Raw genomic sequence first — 18,960 nt, forward strand, 5'->3', positions numbered from 1 at the left:
TCCAAATCTAACTAACATTGCAATAAGATGAAAGTCGCCCATGTCTGCTAACTGTAAGCATTCCATATGAAGTTTTAATCCATTGTCTAGTGGAGAAGAACCCACAGCAGAAAACAGGACAATCTCACTCTGGGAAGCTACAAGATGGGAAAGAGAAAATGCACACTGATGCAACTGGCATTGTTCTTCTAATGTTAGGATTACAGGAAGAGTAGGAAGAATTTACTCTGAATCGAACCTATGCTGTAATGTGACCTTACAACACCAGGTTATAGTCCAACAAATTTATTTTAAAATCACAAGCTTTCGAAGGGGATAATCTCCGAAAGCTTGTGATTTTAAAATAAATTTGTTGGACTATAACCTGGTGTTGTAAGATTCCTTACATTTGTCCACCCCAGTCCATCACCAGCATCTCCACATCATAATGTGACCTGGAATTGTTTAATGTGGACGACTGGATCTCCCATGGCTTTGCCCACAGAAATTCAGGACGAAACGAATTTCCCTCAGTGTCTCAGTGATCCTGCGGGTATAGGTATGGAATCTGCAGTTTCTGAAGCCGCATCTAGTGATAGAAACGTGCAGCTGCAGACGTGACTGTGTGACCTTATAATGGGAAAAGCCTATTGTGATGCAAAAATAAGAAGTGCACAGCACGCATAGCAAATTATTATATTACTAGTTGATCTCCCGTGGCTTTGGACATGGGAACTCAAGACCAAGTGTAGTCTTCAGGTGAAGCAGGGTTTGTCGGCAGGGAATAATTAGACCATGCCACACATTTGTCCATATTTTTGTATTTCCATTTTTTAAAATTCCTATCTCCACATTTACAGTGGAAACTGCCTTACCTATTGAAATAAGCGGTTTGTTTTGTTTTCAGCGGGGAATCCTGAATAGACTGCGGATAGGAATTGGTGCAAAGGTCGGGCACGCTAGAAAGAAAACAAAAACAAAACCGCGTTTCAAATTAGACGGCTGTTGAGCGGAGATAATTTTTTTTGAAAAGCAGAGACCAGGCGGTGCGGATGGTAACACCCTCAAAACCCTGGCAAGCTGACAGCGACCGCCATTGTTAATGTTGTTGTCAGGAAAGTGCTGAGTCACCGGGCGCGTGACGTTAACGGTCGCGCTCGAGCCAGCGGGCAGCGGGGGGGGGGGGGGGGGGGTGGGGGGGGGGGAGGAGTGAGAAGGAAAAGGGGCGGGGCAGGGGGCCGCATTGGGTCACGTGGCGTTGAGCAGTTGCGCTCGAGCCAGCCCGGAGGGACCGGGGGGGCTGGAGGGAGGAGAGAGAAGGAAAAGAGGCGGGGCAGGGGGCCGTATTGGGTCACGTGGCGTTGAGCAGTTGCGCTCGAGCCGGCCCGAGGGACAGGGATTGAAAAGGGGCGGGGCGGGGCAGGGGCCGTATTGGGTCACGTGGCGTTGAGCAGTTGAGCTCGAGCCGGCCCGGGGGTCGGGGGCTTGGTGGGAGGAGGAGGAGGAGATGTCAGGAATCTTACAACCACCAGCTTACAGTCCAACAGTTTTAAAACTGTTGGACTATAACCTGGTGGTTGTAAGATTCCTTACATTTTGTCCACCCCAGCCCATCAGCGGCACCTCCACATCGTGGGAGGAGAGAGAGACTGAAAAGGGGGGCGGGGGCCGCATTGGGTCACGTGGTGTTGAGCAGTTGCGCTCGAGCCGGCCCGGGTGGATGGACCGGTGGGAGGAGAGAGAGAGACTGAAAAAAGGGGCGGGGTAGCATTGTGTTACGTGACGTCAACGGTCGGGCTCGAGCTCGCTATCTAGCGGGCCACGTGATGTGGGATGCTGCGGGGTCGCGGCAAAGTTTGTGAAGAGCGGAGAAGCGCCGCATAGAGGGAGAGGGAGAGAGGGAGAGAGGGAGGCAGCGGCAGCCGTCGTATGTGCAGGGAGTGAGAGAGCTGGGCACTAGACACACGCCCCCAGGCGGAGGGTAGCAATCAAGGCTCCGCAGTCACGCTCCGTAAGGATCAATCGCGTGCGATTCCTTTTTCGCGTTAGCGGAGCAGCTCTCTTCCCCCCCCCCCCCCCCCCCGCCCCCGCCCCCGCCAACCTCCTCCGTCTCCTGCCCCCCCCCCCCCCCCCCGCCGGGACCATCGAGCTACCGTCACTGAGCCGCGGCCCTCACCGAGCCGGCCGGCCGGCGAGCGAGCGCTGTTCATTGATTAGTGAGGTTTTTTTTTTGTGTGGGGAGGGGGGATTTAAAAAAAAAAATTCTCTCCTCTATCTCGGGGCTCAGCCTGATCTGGGAAACGCGGTGAGTGTTGCCTGAGGTGGGTGGGTGGGTGGGTGAGCGGGGGGGGCCACGGTCAAGGTCTCCCTGAGCGGGGGGGGGGGGCGATTGAAGTCCAAAACAAAAAAAAAAATTATATAGACACTCCTGAGGAAGGACCTTTTACACATCTGTAAGAAACAGTTATTAACCTCTTGGGTGTTTCTCTCATTCTCTTTCTCCCCCCCCCCCCCCTCCAACCTTCCAGTCGGTGGTTATGGGTCTGCTGTCGGAGGGTTCGCCATTGAACTGGGAAGAGACGAAGAGATACGCTGATCACGTTCGCAAGCACGGCATCATCCAGTTCCTCAACATCTACAATAAAGTCAAGGACCGGCAGAAGGACGTGCTGAAATGGGGGGACGAGGTAAGGGAACAAAAACGCGCAGTGCAGGCTGCTGAAATGTCTGTTGCTAATCCCCATATGATCTGTGACCGCCGCGGTTGACTTTTAATCATGTGTCGTGTTCTTTCCTCTGCAAGTATCTCTTCCTGCATCTAAAATCTGTAAAATTGAGAGATAAAACGGCAACTGCTGAAATAGATTGTTCTAGAAGTGGTTACTCGGCACCTGAAAGAGAACAGTTAATACTTCAGGCTTGACAACCTATTGGATCACACGTAAAAGACATGCACTAACAACACTAACCTGTCTTTTGCTTTCAGAGCCTGACTAGTATCATAGGTATAGCACAGGAGGAGGCCGTTTGGCCCATTGCACCTGTGCCGGCTCTTTGAAAGAGCCATCCAATTAGTCCTATACCCCTGCTCTTTCCACATAGCCCTGTAAATTTTTCCCTTCAAGTATTTATCCAATTCCCTTTTGAAAGTTACTATTGAATCTGGTTCCACCACCCTTTCAAGCAGATCATTACAACTTGCTCCATTTAAAAAATGTTTCCTCATGTTGCCTGTGGCTCGTTTGCTGGTCACCTTAAATCTGTGTCCTCTGGTTACTGACCTTTCTGCCATTGGGAACAGTTTTTCCTTATTTACACTCAACCGTTCATGATTTTGAACATTTCTATCGAATCTCTGTTTAACGTCCTCTGTTCTAAGGAGAACAACCCCAGCTTCTCCAGTCTTTTTTATTCGTTCATGGGATGTGGGTGTCGCTGGTGAGGACGACATTTATTGCCCATCCCTAATTGCCCTTGAGAAGGTGGTGGTGAGCCGTCTTCTTGAACCGCTGCATTGTGTGGTGAAGGTTCTCCCACAGTGCTGTTAGGAAGGGAGTTCTACGATTTTGACCCAACGGTGATATATTTCCAGGTCGGGATGGTGTGTGACTTGAAGGGGAACGTGCAGGTGTTGTTCCCATGTACCTGCTGCTCTTGTCCTTCTAGGTGGTAGAAGTCGTGGGTTTGGGAGGTGCTGTCGAAGAAGCCTTGGCGAGTTGCTGCAGTGCATCATGTGGATGGTACACATTGCAGCCACTGTGTGCCGGTGGTGAAGGGAGTGCATGTTTAGGGTGGTGGATGGGGTGCCAATCAAGCGGGCTGCTTTGACCTGGATGGTGTCGAGCTTCTTGAGTGTTGTTGGAGCTGCACTCATCCAGGCAAGTGGAGAGTATTCCATCACACTCCTGACTTGTGCCTTGTAGATGGTGGAAAGGCTTTGGGGAGTCAGGTAGTGAGTCACTCGCTGTAGAATACCCAGCCTCTGACCTGCCCTTGCAGCCACAATATTTATATGGCTGGTCCAGTTAAGTTTCTGGTCAAGTGACCCCCAGGATGTTGATGGTGGGGGATTCGGCGTTGATAATGCTGTTGAATGTCAAGGGGAGGTGGTTAGACACTTTTGTTGGAGATGGTCATTGCCTGGCACTTGTCTGGCGCGAATGTCACTTGCCACTTATGAGCCCAAACCTGGATGTTGTCCAGGTCTTGTTGCATGTGGGCTCGGACTGCTTCATTATTTGAGGGGTTGCGAATGGAACTGAACACTGTGCAATCATCAGCGAACATCCCCATTTCTGACCTTATGATAGAGGGAAGGTCATTGATGAAGCATTTACACTTGCAAAATCTATTTCAGATTCTGCGTTTGCACCCACTGGGACTAGCTGCAGAGAATTTGCCACAATATTTAGGGAAACAAATTGCTTGAGAAAACATGGCTACCAAGAAGACTGCTTCTCAGGCATCCAGAAAACATATATCCATCAATAATATATGTAAAGCTACCACACGCAGTAACTCCTATCGGTTTACCAAACAACTGCTTAGACTTAGCAGCTGCAGAAAACACCAATAGATTTGTCCTGGTAGATGCGTTCAGTGTCGGTGTCCATCTCCTCCTCGTCAGTGCAGTACAGAGGCCCCATCCTGCCCTCTCAGATGGGTGTAAAAGATTCCATTGCACCATACAAAGAGCAGGTGAGTTCTCCCCGATGTCCTGGTCAATATTTAACCCTCAATTAACATCACTAAAACAGATTGTCTAGTCTTGTCTTATTGCTGTTTGTTTGTGGGACCTTGCTGCGTGTAAATTGGCTGCCACGTTTCCTGCATTACATTTGCCATAAAGGATGTCAGTTAATTGAGGCTTTGCTAACAGTTGTAAAATTTGCTTTGGGTAACCACCTTTAGCTGTTACACAGATAATTTACAAGATTAGGAATCTTTGTCTCTATTAATAAAGCCCAAGATTCCGAATCTTGTAAATTATCTGTGACAGATCTATTGGTGTTTTCTGCAGCTGCTAAGTCTAAGCAGTTGTTTGGTAAACCGATAGGAGTTACTGCGTGTGGTAGCTTTACATATATTATTGATGGATATATGTTTTCTGGATGCCTGAGAAGCAGTCTTCTTGGTAGTATTTGACTAAACCACTGGATTTCCTGCCAGGGAGGTATTGACAATAGAGAATATATCCTGCTATCCATCTTGCAGGTCTTTGCTTGGAACTTGGTCTGTCTTGGTTCTTGTGACCATATGTGACAAGATGGTTGACATGTCTGCTAAAGTAATTTGGTACACTGTATACAACATCAGGACTTTATGGTGTGCCAGTTAGTATTGAAGAGCTGGGCAATGAGTAAACCTGTTAACATGGCGAGTGGTTTTCTCAAGCAATTTGTTTCCCTAAATATTGTGGCAAATTCTCTGCAGCTAGTCCCAGTGGGTGCAAATGCAGAATCCGAAATGGATTTCACAAGTGTAAATGCTTCATCAATGACCTTCCCTCTATCATAAAGTCAGAAATGGGCATGTTCGCTGATGATTGCGCAGTGTTCAGTTCCATTCCCAACCCCTCAGATAATGAAGCAGTCCGCGCCCACGTGCAACAAGACCTGGACAACATCCAGGCTTGGGCTGATAAGTGGCAAGTAACATTCGTGCCAGGCAATGACCATCTCCTCCAACAAGAGAGAGTCTAACCACACCCCCTTGACATTCAACGTCATTATCAGCGTCAAATCCCCCACCATCAACATCCTGGGGGGTCACCATTGACCAGAAACTTAACTGGACCAGCCACATAAATACTGTGGCTACAAGAGCAGGTCAGAGGCTGGGTATTCTGCGGCGAGTGACTCACCTCCTGACTCCCCAAAGCCTTTCCACCATCTACAAGGCACAAGTCAGGAGTGTGATGGAATACTCTCCACTTGCCTGGATGAGTGCAGCTCCAACAACACTCAAGAAGCTCAACACCATCCAGGACAAAGCAGCCCGCTTGATTGGCACCCCATCCACCACCCTTAAACATTCACTCCCTTCACCACCGGTGCACTGTGGCTGCAATGTGTACCATCCACAGGATGCAGTGCAGCAACTCGCCAAGGCATCTTCGACAGCCCCTCCCAAACCCACGACCTCTACCACCTAGAAGGACAAGAGCAGCAGGCACATGGGAACAACACCACCTGCACATTCCCCCTTCAAGTCACACACCGTCCCGACTTGGAAATATATCGCAGTTCCTTCATCGTCGCTGGGTCAAAACCCTGGAACTCCCTTCCTAACAGCACTGTGGGAGAACCTTCATCACACAGACTGCAGAGGTTCAAGATGGCAGCTCACCACCACCTTCTCCAGGGCAATTAGGGATGGGCAATAAATGCTGGCCTCGCCAGCGACACCCACATCCCATCAGCGAAATTTTAAAAATATTTTGTGCTTCAGAGACATGTCTACAGTAGCTATGAAAGGCACTATTACATTTAGAACAGCAATTGTTTTGTGGCTAGTGGAGAACCTGCTGCTGAACAATATTGTGGCGTTGTTAGATCTTAAACAATGACAAAACAAATTATCAAGACAGTGCGAGGCAGTGGTATCAAGTAATGCAGAGCTTTAACCACGACAACAGAATAACTTAAGTGGTGCTCGTTGTTGCAGAGGTGTCAACCCAAGCAGAAAAAGCAAGTTTACCAGCCACAAATGGGGACCAGATGAGCCATAGTGTGCTCAGTTATGGTTTTCTTTTGAAAACTAAGAACAAATATAATCTAAAAGAATGATAGAACTGGAGAAACAGCAAGTACTGTAATCTGATGAGAAAAAGGAAATTTACTCAAGTTGGAATTATAGAATGCGACATGGAGTGAAGAATGTTATATCTGTCTGCACGAAACAAGCTGCCGCTCAATTACATAATCTTGCCTTTTTATATGGTGTGTGGGGAAACCACGTGGGTTGACTTCGCCCATTAAAATGTATGGTCAACATTACTTGAGGGTGTTGCTGTCTGGTGTGGTTTTCCCGGAACAGTTGATAACCCCACTGTGATGTTTGGATGATGCTTTATATACGAAGTATGTAATCTTTTTTTCCCTGTAATTAGATTAGCTGTTTTAACAAAAGTTAATATGGAGGGGGGAAAAAAAGTTGTTAAAAGAAAAAGGTAAGAACATTTTTTTAAAGACAGGGCTACTTTTCTGGAAAAGTGCTTGGAAATTGTTTTTGAAGTGTGCTGTTATAGGCACTGAGGCTGGTTGAAAACAGCCCATTGAGACAATAATTGGCCTTTAATTCCTGGTCAGATGTTTTATTTAAATAAAGTATGTTGTATTGTGGACATTAATTTATTGGTGAACACCGATTAGAGACTTGCAAAACCACAATTGTTTTTCACTAGGCGGGGGCGGGGGGGAAATACAATTAAAGAGTACGTTGTCCCATTAAAATCAGCATAGATGTAAGCAGGTTCTTCAGCTTGGACTGTGATAACAGAACTAAACATGAGTGGAACATTAGCAAACTTAGTACTGAGGAAAATTGCAGAATTTTTTTTTATTCGTTCTATGGAATGTGGGCGTCGCTGGCAAGGCCAGCATTTATTGCCCATCCCATGCTGAGATGGATTTGAATGTGTGGGTGGTGGGAAATTGTCTGTAAATGGGTGAAGGGGTTTAATTGTGGTGTCCCACAGGGCTATGTTTTGGGACTGATGCTGTGTGTGTTGCAGTTTGATGTAGATAAGTGTAAACTCACTGATGGAACTGGGGCTCTTCTCATTGGAGAGGAGAAAACTTGGGGAACAGAAGTATAATGGAGCTTTTCAAATTGAAGCTCAAGGAAATAAAAAGGATCTTGTTACATTAGTAGGGGTGTATTACAGACCTCAATTGTAGAAAGGAAATTTGCAGTCAGATTAGAGATGAATAGGAACAAAATTATTATCCTGCGAGATTTTAATTATAGGAACAGGGGGTGAGTAAATGGAGAAAAGAGAATGGAATACCTAAAATGTGTACAAGACTTCTTCCTCAAGTGGTATGTTAGTACGCCTACAAGCGTGGAAGCATTGCTGGATCAGGTTGAGCTAAATGTGGATGAGCACTTTGGGAGTAGTGATCATAATATAGTCAGGTTTAACATCCAAATAGAAAGGGAAAATGTCAGTACAAAAACTAGAGCACAGATTGGATTAGGGATGATTGAGCTAGGTGAGGTGAAAAGAGAAACTGGCACATTGACTGCAGAGCAAGTGTGTGGGGTGTTCTAAAGAGATTGCAAAGGTACAGAAAAGTATACTCCATTTAGAAAAAGGGAAACTCTGTTTTTGGATACTACAGATAAATTGAGGTTGGGCACCAATTTAAATCGGAGGGCCTATGAGGACTATAAGAATTTATATAGCATTTAAAAATATTTCATTGGCTGTGGAATGCTTTGGGATGTCCTGAGGTCAAGAAAAGTGCTATATAAATGCAATTCTTTTCTTCCATTTTTTTATATAAAGGTGAATTCTTAACACTTTTTAGTGAGATGAGGCCACATAAACATTGTTAAACTGCTTTATTAAAACATCAAGTGAACATATAGAGCAACAGATGTAATCAAATCTTGTTTTGATGAGTGACATTCTTTTGCTAGGCCAGCCTTCCTTCCCGTAACTAATCAATTAGCTGGCTGATTACCCTTGACTTTTTTTTGTTGTCACAGAAATTAGAAGGGCTGACTTCCCCATTCAGTGATTTGTTATTTCAGTTGGCCTGTTAATAAAATCAGCTACCTCCTTTTCTATTCCTTCTTTACTTCCCCCCCCCCCCCCATTCTTTTCAAGTAGTGGCCCTTCCTGACTTGGAGACAAATGGCTCTCTCTCTGTTTTGAAGTAGACTGAACTGCAATATTCCACCAACTGGTTTGTCTAGCCTTAATCCACATTTTCAGTGCTTGCAAGTTGTGACTTATTTTGAACTTGCCAATTACGATGCTTTTGAACTCTTACGCATAACTTAATCCCAAATCATTACTGTGGAGAATAAATCAAAATTCCTGAAACGTGACAGCTGCATTACCTTAAATTTTTCATAACTGGCAGATATCTGCTTAAACATGGACTATTATACAGGAATAGCTTTGTAAGTTGTAATCTTCTTGTGCAAAGTAATGATCTCCAGCATTTCTTGCATAATCAGTTTGAGGATCAAACTGCTTGAACAAATTTTAAATTGCTGATGTTTCAGAATTTTCTTTTCAAGTTCTTGCAATATCGTGTTTAGTTTTCCAGTAATAAAACTTTGCCATATCATTAAAATCTTCAGTGTCAGATCAATTCTTAAACTGAGCGGGTTATGCAAGTGTAATGTGGTATACTTTTACACATTAGGAGTTAATTGTTAAATATGCTAAATGTATTACATTATTTTGACTGACTTTCCAAATTTCAGGATTTAGCTAGAATCTTTCAGCACAGAAGGAAGCCGTTCAGCCCACCATGTCTGTGCTGATTCTTTAAAAAGCTATCATATTAGTCCCTCTCCCCAGCTCTTTCCCCACAACTCTGCACATTTTTCTGTTTCAAATATATATCCAATTTCCTTTTGGTAGTTACTATTGAATCTGCTTTTAAGCAGTGCATTGCAGATCATAACTGTGTTTAAAAACAATAGTTCATCTTCTCTCTGGTTCTTTTGCCAATTATCTTAAGTCTGTGTCCTCTGGTTACTGACCCACCCGCCAATGGAAATTATTTCTCATTTATTCTATCAAAACCTATTCAATCTCCCCTTAACCCTCTCTGCTCTAAGGAGAACAATCTCAGCTTCTCTAGTGTCTCCACATAAGTTCGTCATTCCTAGTATCATTCTGGTAAATCTTCTCCAAGGCCTTGACACCCTAAAGTGTGTTTCCCAGAATTAGAAAAAATACTCTAGCTGAGGCCTAGCCAGTGATTTATAAACCTTTAGCATAACTTCCTTGCTTTTGTATATGCCTCTATTTATAAAGCCCAGGATCTTGTATACTTTTTAACAGCTGTAGTAACTTGTCCTGACACCTTCAAAGATTTGTGTATGTGAACCCCCAGGTCTTTCTCTTCCTGCAACCCCTTTAAAATTGTACCATTTAATTTATATTGCCTCTCCTCATTCTTCCTTCCAAAAGGCATCACTTCATACTTCTCTGCATTAAATTTCATCTGCCATGTGTCTGCCTATTTCACCCATCTGTCTATGCCCCCCCCCCGCCCCCCGGTCTGTTGTTATCCTCCAAACTGTTTACTACATTTCCAAGTTTTGTGGCATCTGCTGACTTTGAAATTGTGCCCCCCTATTGCCAATTCCAGGTCATTAATATACATGAAAAATACTGACGCCTGGGGGATACCACTGTATACTTCCCTGAGAAACAACCGTTCACCCAATTTTGTATCTCTTCTGCCACTGTCCCTTTATCCCATGGGCTTCAATTTTGCTAATAAGTATTATGTGGCACTTTTGAAAGTAAATATACATACCATTAACTGCACTACCTTCATCAACTCTGTAATTTTGATAAGGAATTCAAACTACTACATAATCAATTTTGTACATAGAAATACATAGTTACAACACAAACAGGCCATTATGCCCAACAAGTCCATGTTGGCATTTACCCTCTACGTGAGCAAATAGTTCTAATCACATTTACCCACCCTGTTCCCATATCACTTCAACACCTTTTCCTTAATCCACCTAACTAATCTGATCTTGAATTTTGACATAGTGTCTGCCTTAACCACTAACGCAGAAAGTGAATTCCACAGCCTCACAATTCTGTGTAAAGAAGCCTCCTGCCTTTTGTACTAAATCTTTTGTATTTAATGTTCTATTTATGGCCCCTTGTTTTTGACCCCTCAACTACTGGCCATCCTTTCATAATTTAAAAAACTTCTTTTACATCACTCGATAATCTGTGCTGTTCTAACAAAAAAAGACCCAACTTTCCAAGTCTTGATATTTGTATTTCATAGCAGGCATCCATCCAAGTGATTCTGCATTCTACCCTCCAAAAGGTCCAATATCCTTCCTATAGTGTGGAGCCCAATACTAAACACATTACTCTAACTATCTTAAGGTCTTGGATAGGTTCTTTACCTCTTGAGATAAAACCTAGAACGCTATTAGCTTTTTATAGCCTTATCAACCTGGGATACAGCCTTTAATATTCCGTAAACCTGTACCCCCAAGTTCCTCTGCTCTTCCACAGCATGAGCCTAATGTCATTCAAAGCATAATTACTGCTGCTTTTTTTACCAAAACGCATTGCCTCATTGAATTCCACCTACCACCGTTTAACCTATTCCCCCATCTTGTCAATATCCTCTGTTTCCTTGGGTCTGCTAAAGAATTGACATACCACCTATTTTGGTATTATGCAAATTTTGACACCACTCCCTATATCGAAATCATTGATTTACACAGTGAACAGAATTGCTTTTATGTGATTTTGGTTTTGCAAATGCATTTGCAGAAAATTGCTGCATGGATTATGCAACATGCTTGTGAAATGTTATTGCTCCCCAATACTTTAACTGTTCAGCAAAGGCAGCATTTTCATTGTAAAATAATTCATAACATGACATCCAACATTTTCAAATTTAAGTTGTGGGATGCAGTCTTCTACAAATTGATTTACACCTCAGACACCAAATACCTTATTGGCATATTTGGTCTTTTGGTGACTTATGAAAAGGTTTCATACTAGAACCAAAATTTGTCATCAGTGTGCTCTCTAGCACATTAGTGGAGCAACATTGTGGGGTACAGAAGTACTGTCTACAGTTGCCTGTGCAACAAGCTTCTAATTTCAGCTGGGCAACTGGGAGCAGGGAGAACTACCCTGGTCACTGTTGGCTTGTTGGATTCTTCAGTATTTGCCTACTTATCAAAGGAGTAATGCTGCGACTTGGAACTCTGATTGATGCAATCTGCGACATTGCTGTGCAAGTCCCTTTTTACCCCCCCCCCCTTTCCTGATTAAGGTTTTGCTCTTTGCGATATAGTTCCATGGGTACCGGTCACACTCTGGTATCTTGACCAAGTGGCCATTATTCATGTGACTATTGACTTAGTGTTGGCTGGCTATTTGAGTGGGGGTGGGGGAAAGAACCACAGCTGACTGTGTCTTCCACCTGATGTGCTCATGATCTATTTCTAACCAGGATGACTAGATGTGGGAACTGGAGTGAATTTTCTCTTTAATCCTAACCCGGGGTGCCAAAACAGTGGTAGTACTCATGCCTCTGAGTCAGAAGTCATGGGTTCAAGTCCCACTCTAGAAACCTAAGCACATAATCCATGCTGATACTCCAGTGCAGTACTGAGGGAATGCTGCACTGATTGAGGTGCCGTCTTTCGGATGAGACATTAAACTTATGTTTGCCCCCTCGGGTGGTCATAAAAGATCCTGTGGCACTGTTTGGAGAAGAGCAGGAAAGTTCTACCTGTGTCCCAGCCAATACTTATCCCTCAACCAACATAACTAAAACAGATTATCTGGTCATTTATTTCATTGCTGTTTGTAGGACCATGCTGTGTGCAACTTGACTGCCAAGTTTTCTACACTACAACAGTGACTACACTTCACAAGAACTTCATTGGATGTAAAACGCTTTGGGACGTCCTGAGTTCATGAAAGGAGTTCTATAAATGCAAGTCTCTTTCTCTCCAAGTTGGTTGACTACAGTAGCACAGATTGGAGATTGAATCAGTGTTCCTCCTGGTCTGTGTGGCTCAAGGATTACAGGATAAATTTTGCTGGGCCGTTGGGAAACTGACTTTTTGATGGACTAATGAATTTACACATGAATGAACTTTTATCTGGAAACGTATTGCTGCAGCTGACTTCCTCCCCACTAGGAACAGCTACTGTGTCGGTGTAATCACTTCAAAACTTCATGTATTTAGAAAAATTTGACCAACTGCAGGACATGTAATTAATATAAAACTGGAATGAGAAAAGGAAACTTAGCCCATCAACTCATTTCTTTCCATAAACTCTGTACAATACCATTGCTCAATTTATCTCCTAAGGGAAGTGACAACTTAAAATTTCCAAGATAAAACTAAACAAAATTTCATTACTTTGCCCACTTTCCAAGTTTAACCCGCAAAGCTCCAATATTGTTTTAAGATTGCAACCTGTTGTCATAATCTGTATTCCATAGGTGTCTTTTCCATGATCTTGGTAGCAAAAAAAAACCAATGTGTTGAATGTGGTATTGGATTATTCTTCAACCCCATTCATGAACTAGATAATAACATTTGCAGATTTGCAAATTTGTCATGAGACTTGTTTCAGTGTACTACTTTCAACTGGACATAGGATCTGATACAGTATATAATGGGCCAGAATTTGTTGTAGCAGGGCATCTGTTAGACTTCAGCTCAAAAAATTATTGCCCACAGTTGCTGGAAGTGAGTTGATAACAGTGCAGCAAGGGAATCAGGGCATCTGGGACCGGAGTGAACAAGGTATCTCCTTATCCAATGAGATTGAAGGATTAAGAAATAAACAGCAGAAGGACTGAGAAGGAGCATGAATTAAAGAGGTTGAATTCAATGTCAAATCAGCTACAAAGAGAAATAAAGGGAAAGATCAGATTAAGAGGGAAAAAAAGTCAAAAGTTTTTGTTAAAAAAAATAAATTTGACATTATTAAAATCTCCCCAAAAATGTCAACCTGAAGGAATTGGACTCCACTCTTATACTGGTTTATTTTAGTGCCAGAGAGGTTGATTGGCAGTCATTAACACTTATGTTAAGGATGCTTATGCTTGTAATTACTAGCCCTAAATATCTGGTGGGTTTAGTTTGTGTCGACTGTGCAAATGCAGCAACTTCATGGCATTCGATGCATGTCAGTGGTGAGGCAGACAGCAAAATGCTGTTTTTGTGGACTGGTGCATCTTGGACAGCAACTTTTGGATATTCAAATTTAACTGTGCATCTGCTTCTTGCCATAAGTTGCTGTACCATTTATGCAGAAATAAAGGAGAGCCCCATTAGCCTCGCTGTTATTTTGTCAGCAAAATCTGGCCCAATGTTTTCTTCTCTGTTGACTGAATCTAAGGTGCTTAAACTTGATGACACTACTTATCCAATTCAAGAAGTATTTGTAATGGGCAAAACAGATGAAATGCATTATATGAAAAACAATTGGAACTTTTTTCATGGCAAATTTCCCTCCCCCACTCCCGCCCCACTTGTAGCCACACTTTCAGAAAAATGTATCTATGCATGACCATCTCATTGAATTGAGTATCCCTTGAAAAAGAAAAATGGCTAACCATAGATGGTCAGCACCTTTTTCCTAAATTGGAAAGAAGGATTGCTGGTTTGGACCACTGAGATGGCAACAAGGAGTCCAGAACTGAAGCTATAAGTCTGGAAGGTTGTGTCACTTAAAGCATCCACAGACTGGGGGGTAGGGGGGAAATTCTGTAGTGATATGACCTGTAGTAAGTGGCACACTAGCATTACATAAAAACTGCCCATTGATTTTGAAGATTGACTAACCTAGTTTCAATGCTTCTGATTGAAGCAGCACAAAGAGAGCACAACAGAAAATAGGAATAGGCCATTCGGCCCTTCGAGCCTGCTCCGCCATTCAATATGATAATGGCTGATTCCTCTATCTCAATACCATATTCCTGCTCTCCCCCCATACCCCTTGATGCCTCTTGTGTCTAGATATCTATCTATCTCCTTCTTAAATATATTCAGTGACTTGGCCTCCACAGCCTTCTGTGGTAGAGAATTCCAAAGATTGACCACCCTCTGAGAGAAGAAATTTCTCCTCATCTCAGTCCTAAATGTCCTACCCCTTATCCTGAGACTGTGACCCCTCGTTCTAGACCCCCCCAGCCAGGAAAAACATTCTCCCTGCATCCAGTCTGTCTAGCCTTGTCAGATTATGTTTCAGTGAGATCCCCTCTCTCCTAAACTAGTGAATACAGGCCTAGTCAACCCAATCTCTCCTCATATGACAGTCCTGCCATCCCAGGAATCAGTCTGGTGAACCTTGCTGCACTCCCTCTATAGCAAGTATATCCTTTCTTGGGTAAACCAAGAACTGCACACAATACTCCAGGTGTGGTCTTACCAACGCCCTGTATAACTGCAGTAAGACATCCTTGCTCCTGTACTCACATCCTCTTGCAATGAAGGCCAACATATCATTTGCCTTCCTAATTGCTTGCTGCACCTGCATGTTTGCTTTCAGTGACTGGTGTACAAGGACACCCAGATCCCTTTGCATAATACCATTTCCCAATCTATCACCATTTAAATAATACTCTGCCTTTCTGTTCTTCCTTCCGAAGTGGACAACTTCACATTTATCCACATTATACTGCATAGCCATGTATTTGCCCACTCACTCAACTTGTCTAAATCGCCCTGAAGCCTCTTTGCATCCTCACCACAACTCACGATCCCACCTAGCTTTGTGTCGTCAGCAAACTTGGAAATATTACATTTGGTTCCCCCATCCAAATCATTGATATATATTGTGAATAGCTGGGGCCCAAGCACTGATCCCTGCGGTACCCCACTAGTCACTGCCTGCCACCCGGAAAAAGACCCATTTATTCCTACTCTGTTTCCTTTCTGTTAACCCATTTTCAATCCATGCCAGTATATTACAGTCAATCCCATGTGCTTTAATTTTGCACACTAACCTCTTATGTGGGACTTTATCAAAGGCCTTCTGAAAATCAAAATAAACCACATCCACTCGTTCTCCCTTATCTATTCTACCAGTTACATCCTCAAAAAACTCCAGTAGGTTTGTCAAACAGTATTTCCCTTTCATAAATCCATGTTGACTTTGTCTAATTCCATTGATATTTTCTAAGTGTCCTGTTATCACATCCTTTATAATAGACTCTAGCATTTTCCCTACTTTTTTTTTTATTTGTTCATGGGATGTGGGCATTGCTGGCGAGGCCAGCATTTATTGCACATCCCTAATTGCCCTTGAGAAGGTGGTGGTGAGCTGCCTTGAACCGCTGCAGTCCGTGTAGTGAAGGTTCTCCCACAGTGCTGTTAGGTAGGGAGTTCCAGGATTTTGACCTAGTGACGATTAAGGAACAGCAATTATATTTCCAAGTCAGGATGGTGTGATTTGGAGGGGAACGTGCAGTTAGTGGTGTTCCTACGTGCCTGTTGCTCTTGTCATTCTAGGTGGTAGAGGTCACGGGTTTGGGAGGTGCTGTGGGAGAAGCCTTGGTGAGTTGCTGCAGTGCATCCTGTGGATGGTACACATTGCAGCCACAGTTCGCCGGTGGTGAAGGGAGTGAATGTTTAGGGTGGTGGATGGAGTGCCAATCAAGCGGGCTGCTTTATCTTGGATGATGTCGAGCTTCTTGAGTGTTGCACTTATCCAGGCAAGTGGAGAGTATTCCATCACACTTCTGACTTGTGCCTTGTAGATGGTGGAAAGACTCTGGGGAGTCAGGTGGTGAGTCACTTGCTGCAGAATACCCAGCCTCTGACCTGCTCTTATAGCCAGAGTATTTATGTGGCTGGTCCAGTTAAGTTTCTGGTCAATGGTGACCCCCAGGATGTTGGTGGGGGATTCGGCGATGGTAATGCCGTTGAATGTCATGGGGAGGTGGTTAGACACTCTCTCTTGTTGGAGATGGTCATTGTCTGGTGCGAATGTTACTTGCCACTTATCAGCCCAAGCCTGGATGTTGTCCAAGTCTTGCTGCATGAGGGCTCGGACTGCTTCGTTATCTGAGGGGTTACAAATGGAACTGAACACTATGCAATCATCAGTGAATATCCCCATTTCTGACCTTATGATGGAGGGAAGGTCATTGATGAAGCAGCTGAAGATGGTTGGGCCTAGGACACTGCCTTGAGGAACTCCTGCAGCAATGCCCTGGGGCTGAGATGATTGGCCTCTAACAACCACTACCATCATCCTTTGTGCTATGTATGACTCCAGCCACTGGAGAGTTTTCCCCCTGATTCCCATTGACTTCAATTTTACTAGGGCTCCTTGGTGCCACACTCGGTCAAATGCTGCCTTGATGTCAAGGGCAGTCACTCTCTCTTCATCTCTGGAATTCAGCTCTTTTGTCCATGTTTGTACCAGGGCTGTAATGAGGTCTGGAGCCGAGTGGTCCTGGCGGAACCCAAGCTGAGCATTGGTGAGTAAGTGCCGCTTGATGGCACTGTCGACGACACCTTCATAACGTTGCTGATGATTTGAGAGTAGACTGATAGGGTGGTAATTGGCCGGATTGGATTTGTCCTGCTTTTTGTGGACAGGACGTACCTGGGCAGTTTTCCACATTGTCTGGTAGATGCCAGTGTTGTAGCTGTACTGGAACAGCTTGGCTAGAGGCGCAGCTGGTTCTGGAGCACAAGTCTTCAGCACTACAGCCGGGATGTTGTTGGGGCCCATAGCCTTTGCTGTATCCAGTGCACTCAGCTGTTTCTTGATATCATGTTAGGCTAACTGGTCTGTAGTTCCCTGTTTTCTTTCCCTTTTTTAAATAGTGGGGTGACGTTTGCCACTCTCTGATCTGCAGGAACTGTTCCACAACCTATAGAATTTTAGAAGATGACAACCAATGCATTCACTATTTCCATGGCTACCTCTCGTAGTACTCTGGGATGCAGATCATCAGGCCCTGGGCATTTTATCAGCTTTCAGTCCCATTAATTTCTCCAGCACTTTTTTTACTAATACTAATTTCCTTTAATTCCTCCTTCTCACTAGACCCTTAGCTTCCTAGCATTTCTGGGAAGTTATTTGTCCTCTTCCGTGAAGATAGAACCAAAGTATTTGTTTAATTGTTTTGCCATTTCCTTGTTCCCCATTATAAATTCTCCTGTTTCTGACTGTAAGGGACCTACATTTGTCTTCACTAATCTTTTTCTTTTTACATACTTGTAGAAGCTTTTACAGTCCACTTTTATGTTCCTTGCAAGCTTACACTCATACTCCTATTTTTCCCCCTCTTAATCAATCTCTTGGTCCTTTTTTGCAGAATTCTAAACTGCTTCCAATCCTCAGGCTTGCTACTTTTTCTGACAACGTTATGACTCCTCTTTTGGATCTAATACTATCCTTAATTTCTTTTGTTAGCCATGGTTGTGCCGCTTTTCCTTTGTGTTTTTGCGCCAGAAAGGAATGTATAACTCTTGCAATTCATGCATTTGTTCCTTAAATGTTAGCCATTGCCTATCCACAGTCATGCCTTTTAATGAAGTTCCCCAATCTATCATAGCCAATTCACTCCTCATACCTTCGTAGTTTCCTTTGTTTAGATTTAGTACCCTAGTTTCGGATTGGACGACTTCACTTTCCATCTTAATGAATTCTATCATGTTATGGTCACTCTTCCCTAAAGGACCCCGCACAACTAGATTATTAATTAACCCCTTCTCATTGCACAGTACCCAATCTAGGATAGCCTAATCCCTAGTTGGCTCCTCAACGTACTGGTCTAAAAAACTATCTTGTACACACTCCAGGAATTCATCCTCCACAGTATTATTGCTAATTCAGTTTGGCCAGTGTATATGTAGATTAAAGTTACTCATGATTACTGTAGTACCCTTGTTGCATGCATCTCTAATGTCCTGTTTGATGCAGTCCCCTACATTACCACTACTGTTTGGAAGCCTATAGACAACTCCCACCAATTTCTAACACATTAGTAACACTCCCATTCAACATGCAGAATGACCTGCAAAAGGCTCCAATTCAATTCCATCAGTTTCTCAACACTGAAGGGTCATGGTTCAGTGTAATCCTACAGATCTAGCACCAGGATGGCACCAAAAATGTTATATGGGAGGGAGGCAATCCTTGGCCTCACCAGATGCAATATGGCAATAGTTACCATGTAGATGCTGAGCTTTACTTATATGATGAGTGTTTCTTTTTTTAAAAAAAACTTTCAACATTCATGTGACTACTTAATT

General features: G+C 43.7%; 2 protein-coding genes across 9 annotated transcripts in view; one reads left to right on the plus strand and one right to left on the minus strand.

The window, feature by feature from the left end:
• The window catches only part of eloal (elongin A, like), a 118,791-nt gene extending 117,710 nt beyond the window's left edge, over positions 1–1,081 (minus strand). For all 6 annotated transcript variants that reach the window (XM_067983986.1, XM_067983987.1, XM_067983984.1 and 3 more), the window contains exon 1: positions 855–1,081. The gene's annotated coding sequence lies outside the window, so the exon portion shown is untranslated. The remainder of the gene's footprint in view (positions 1–854) is intronic.
• A 602-nt stretch (positions 1,082–1,683) lies between these two features.
• gclc (glutamate-cysteine ligase, catalytic subunit) overlaps positions 1,684–18,960 on the plus strand; it is a 76,988-nt gene continuing 59,711 nt past the window's right edge. The window contains exons 1-2 of one of the 3 annotated variants that reach the window (XM_067983992.1): positions 1,684–1,990; positions 2,508–2,666. In XM_067983992.1, coding sequence (XP_067840093.1) covers positions 2,517–2,666 — 150 coding nt within the window. In that variant the 5' untranslated portion in view covers positions 1,684–1,990; positions 2,508–2,516. Of the gene's footprint in view, positions 1,991–2,109; positions 2,285–2,507; positions 2,667–18,960 lie in introns of those variants that run through there. The other 2 variants (XM_067983990.1, XM_067983991.1) reach the window with 2 other exon arrangements.

The sequence above is a fragment of the Heptranchias perlo genome, chromosome 5, assembly GCF_035084215.1.
Source record: "Heptranchias perlo isolate sHepPer1 chromosome 5, sHepPer1.hap1, whole genome shotgun sequence".
NCBI classification, from domain to species: Eukaryota; Metazoa; Chordata; class Chondrichthyes; order Hexanchiformes; family Hexanchidae; genus Heptranchias; species Heptranchias perlo.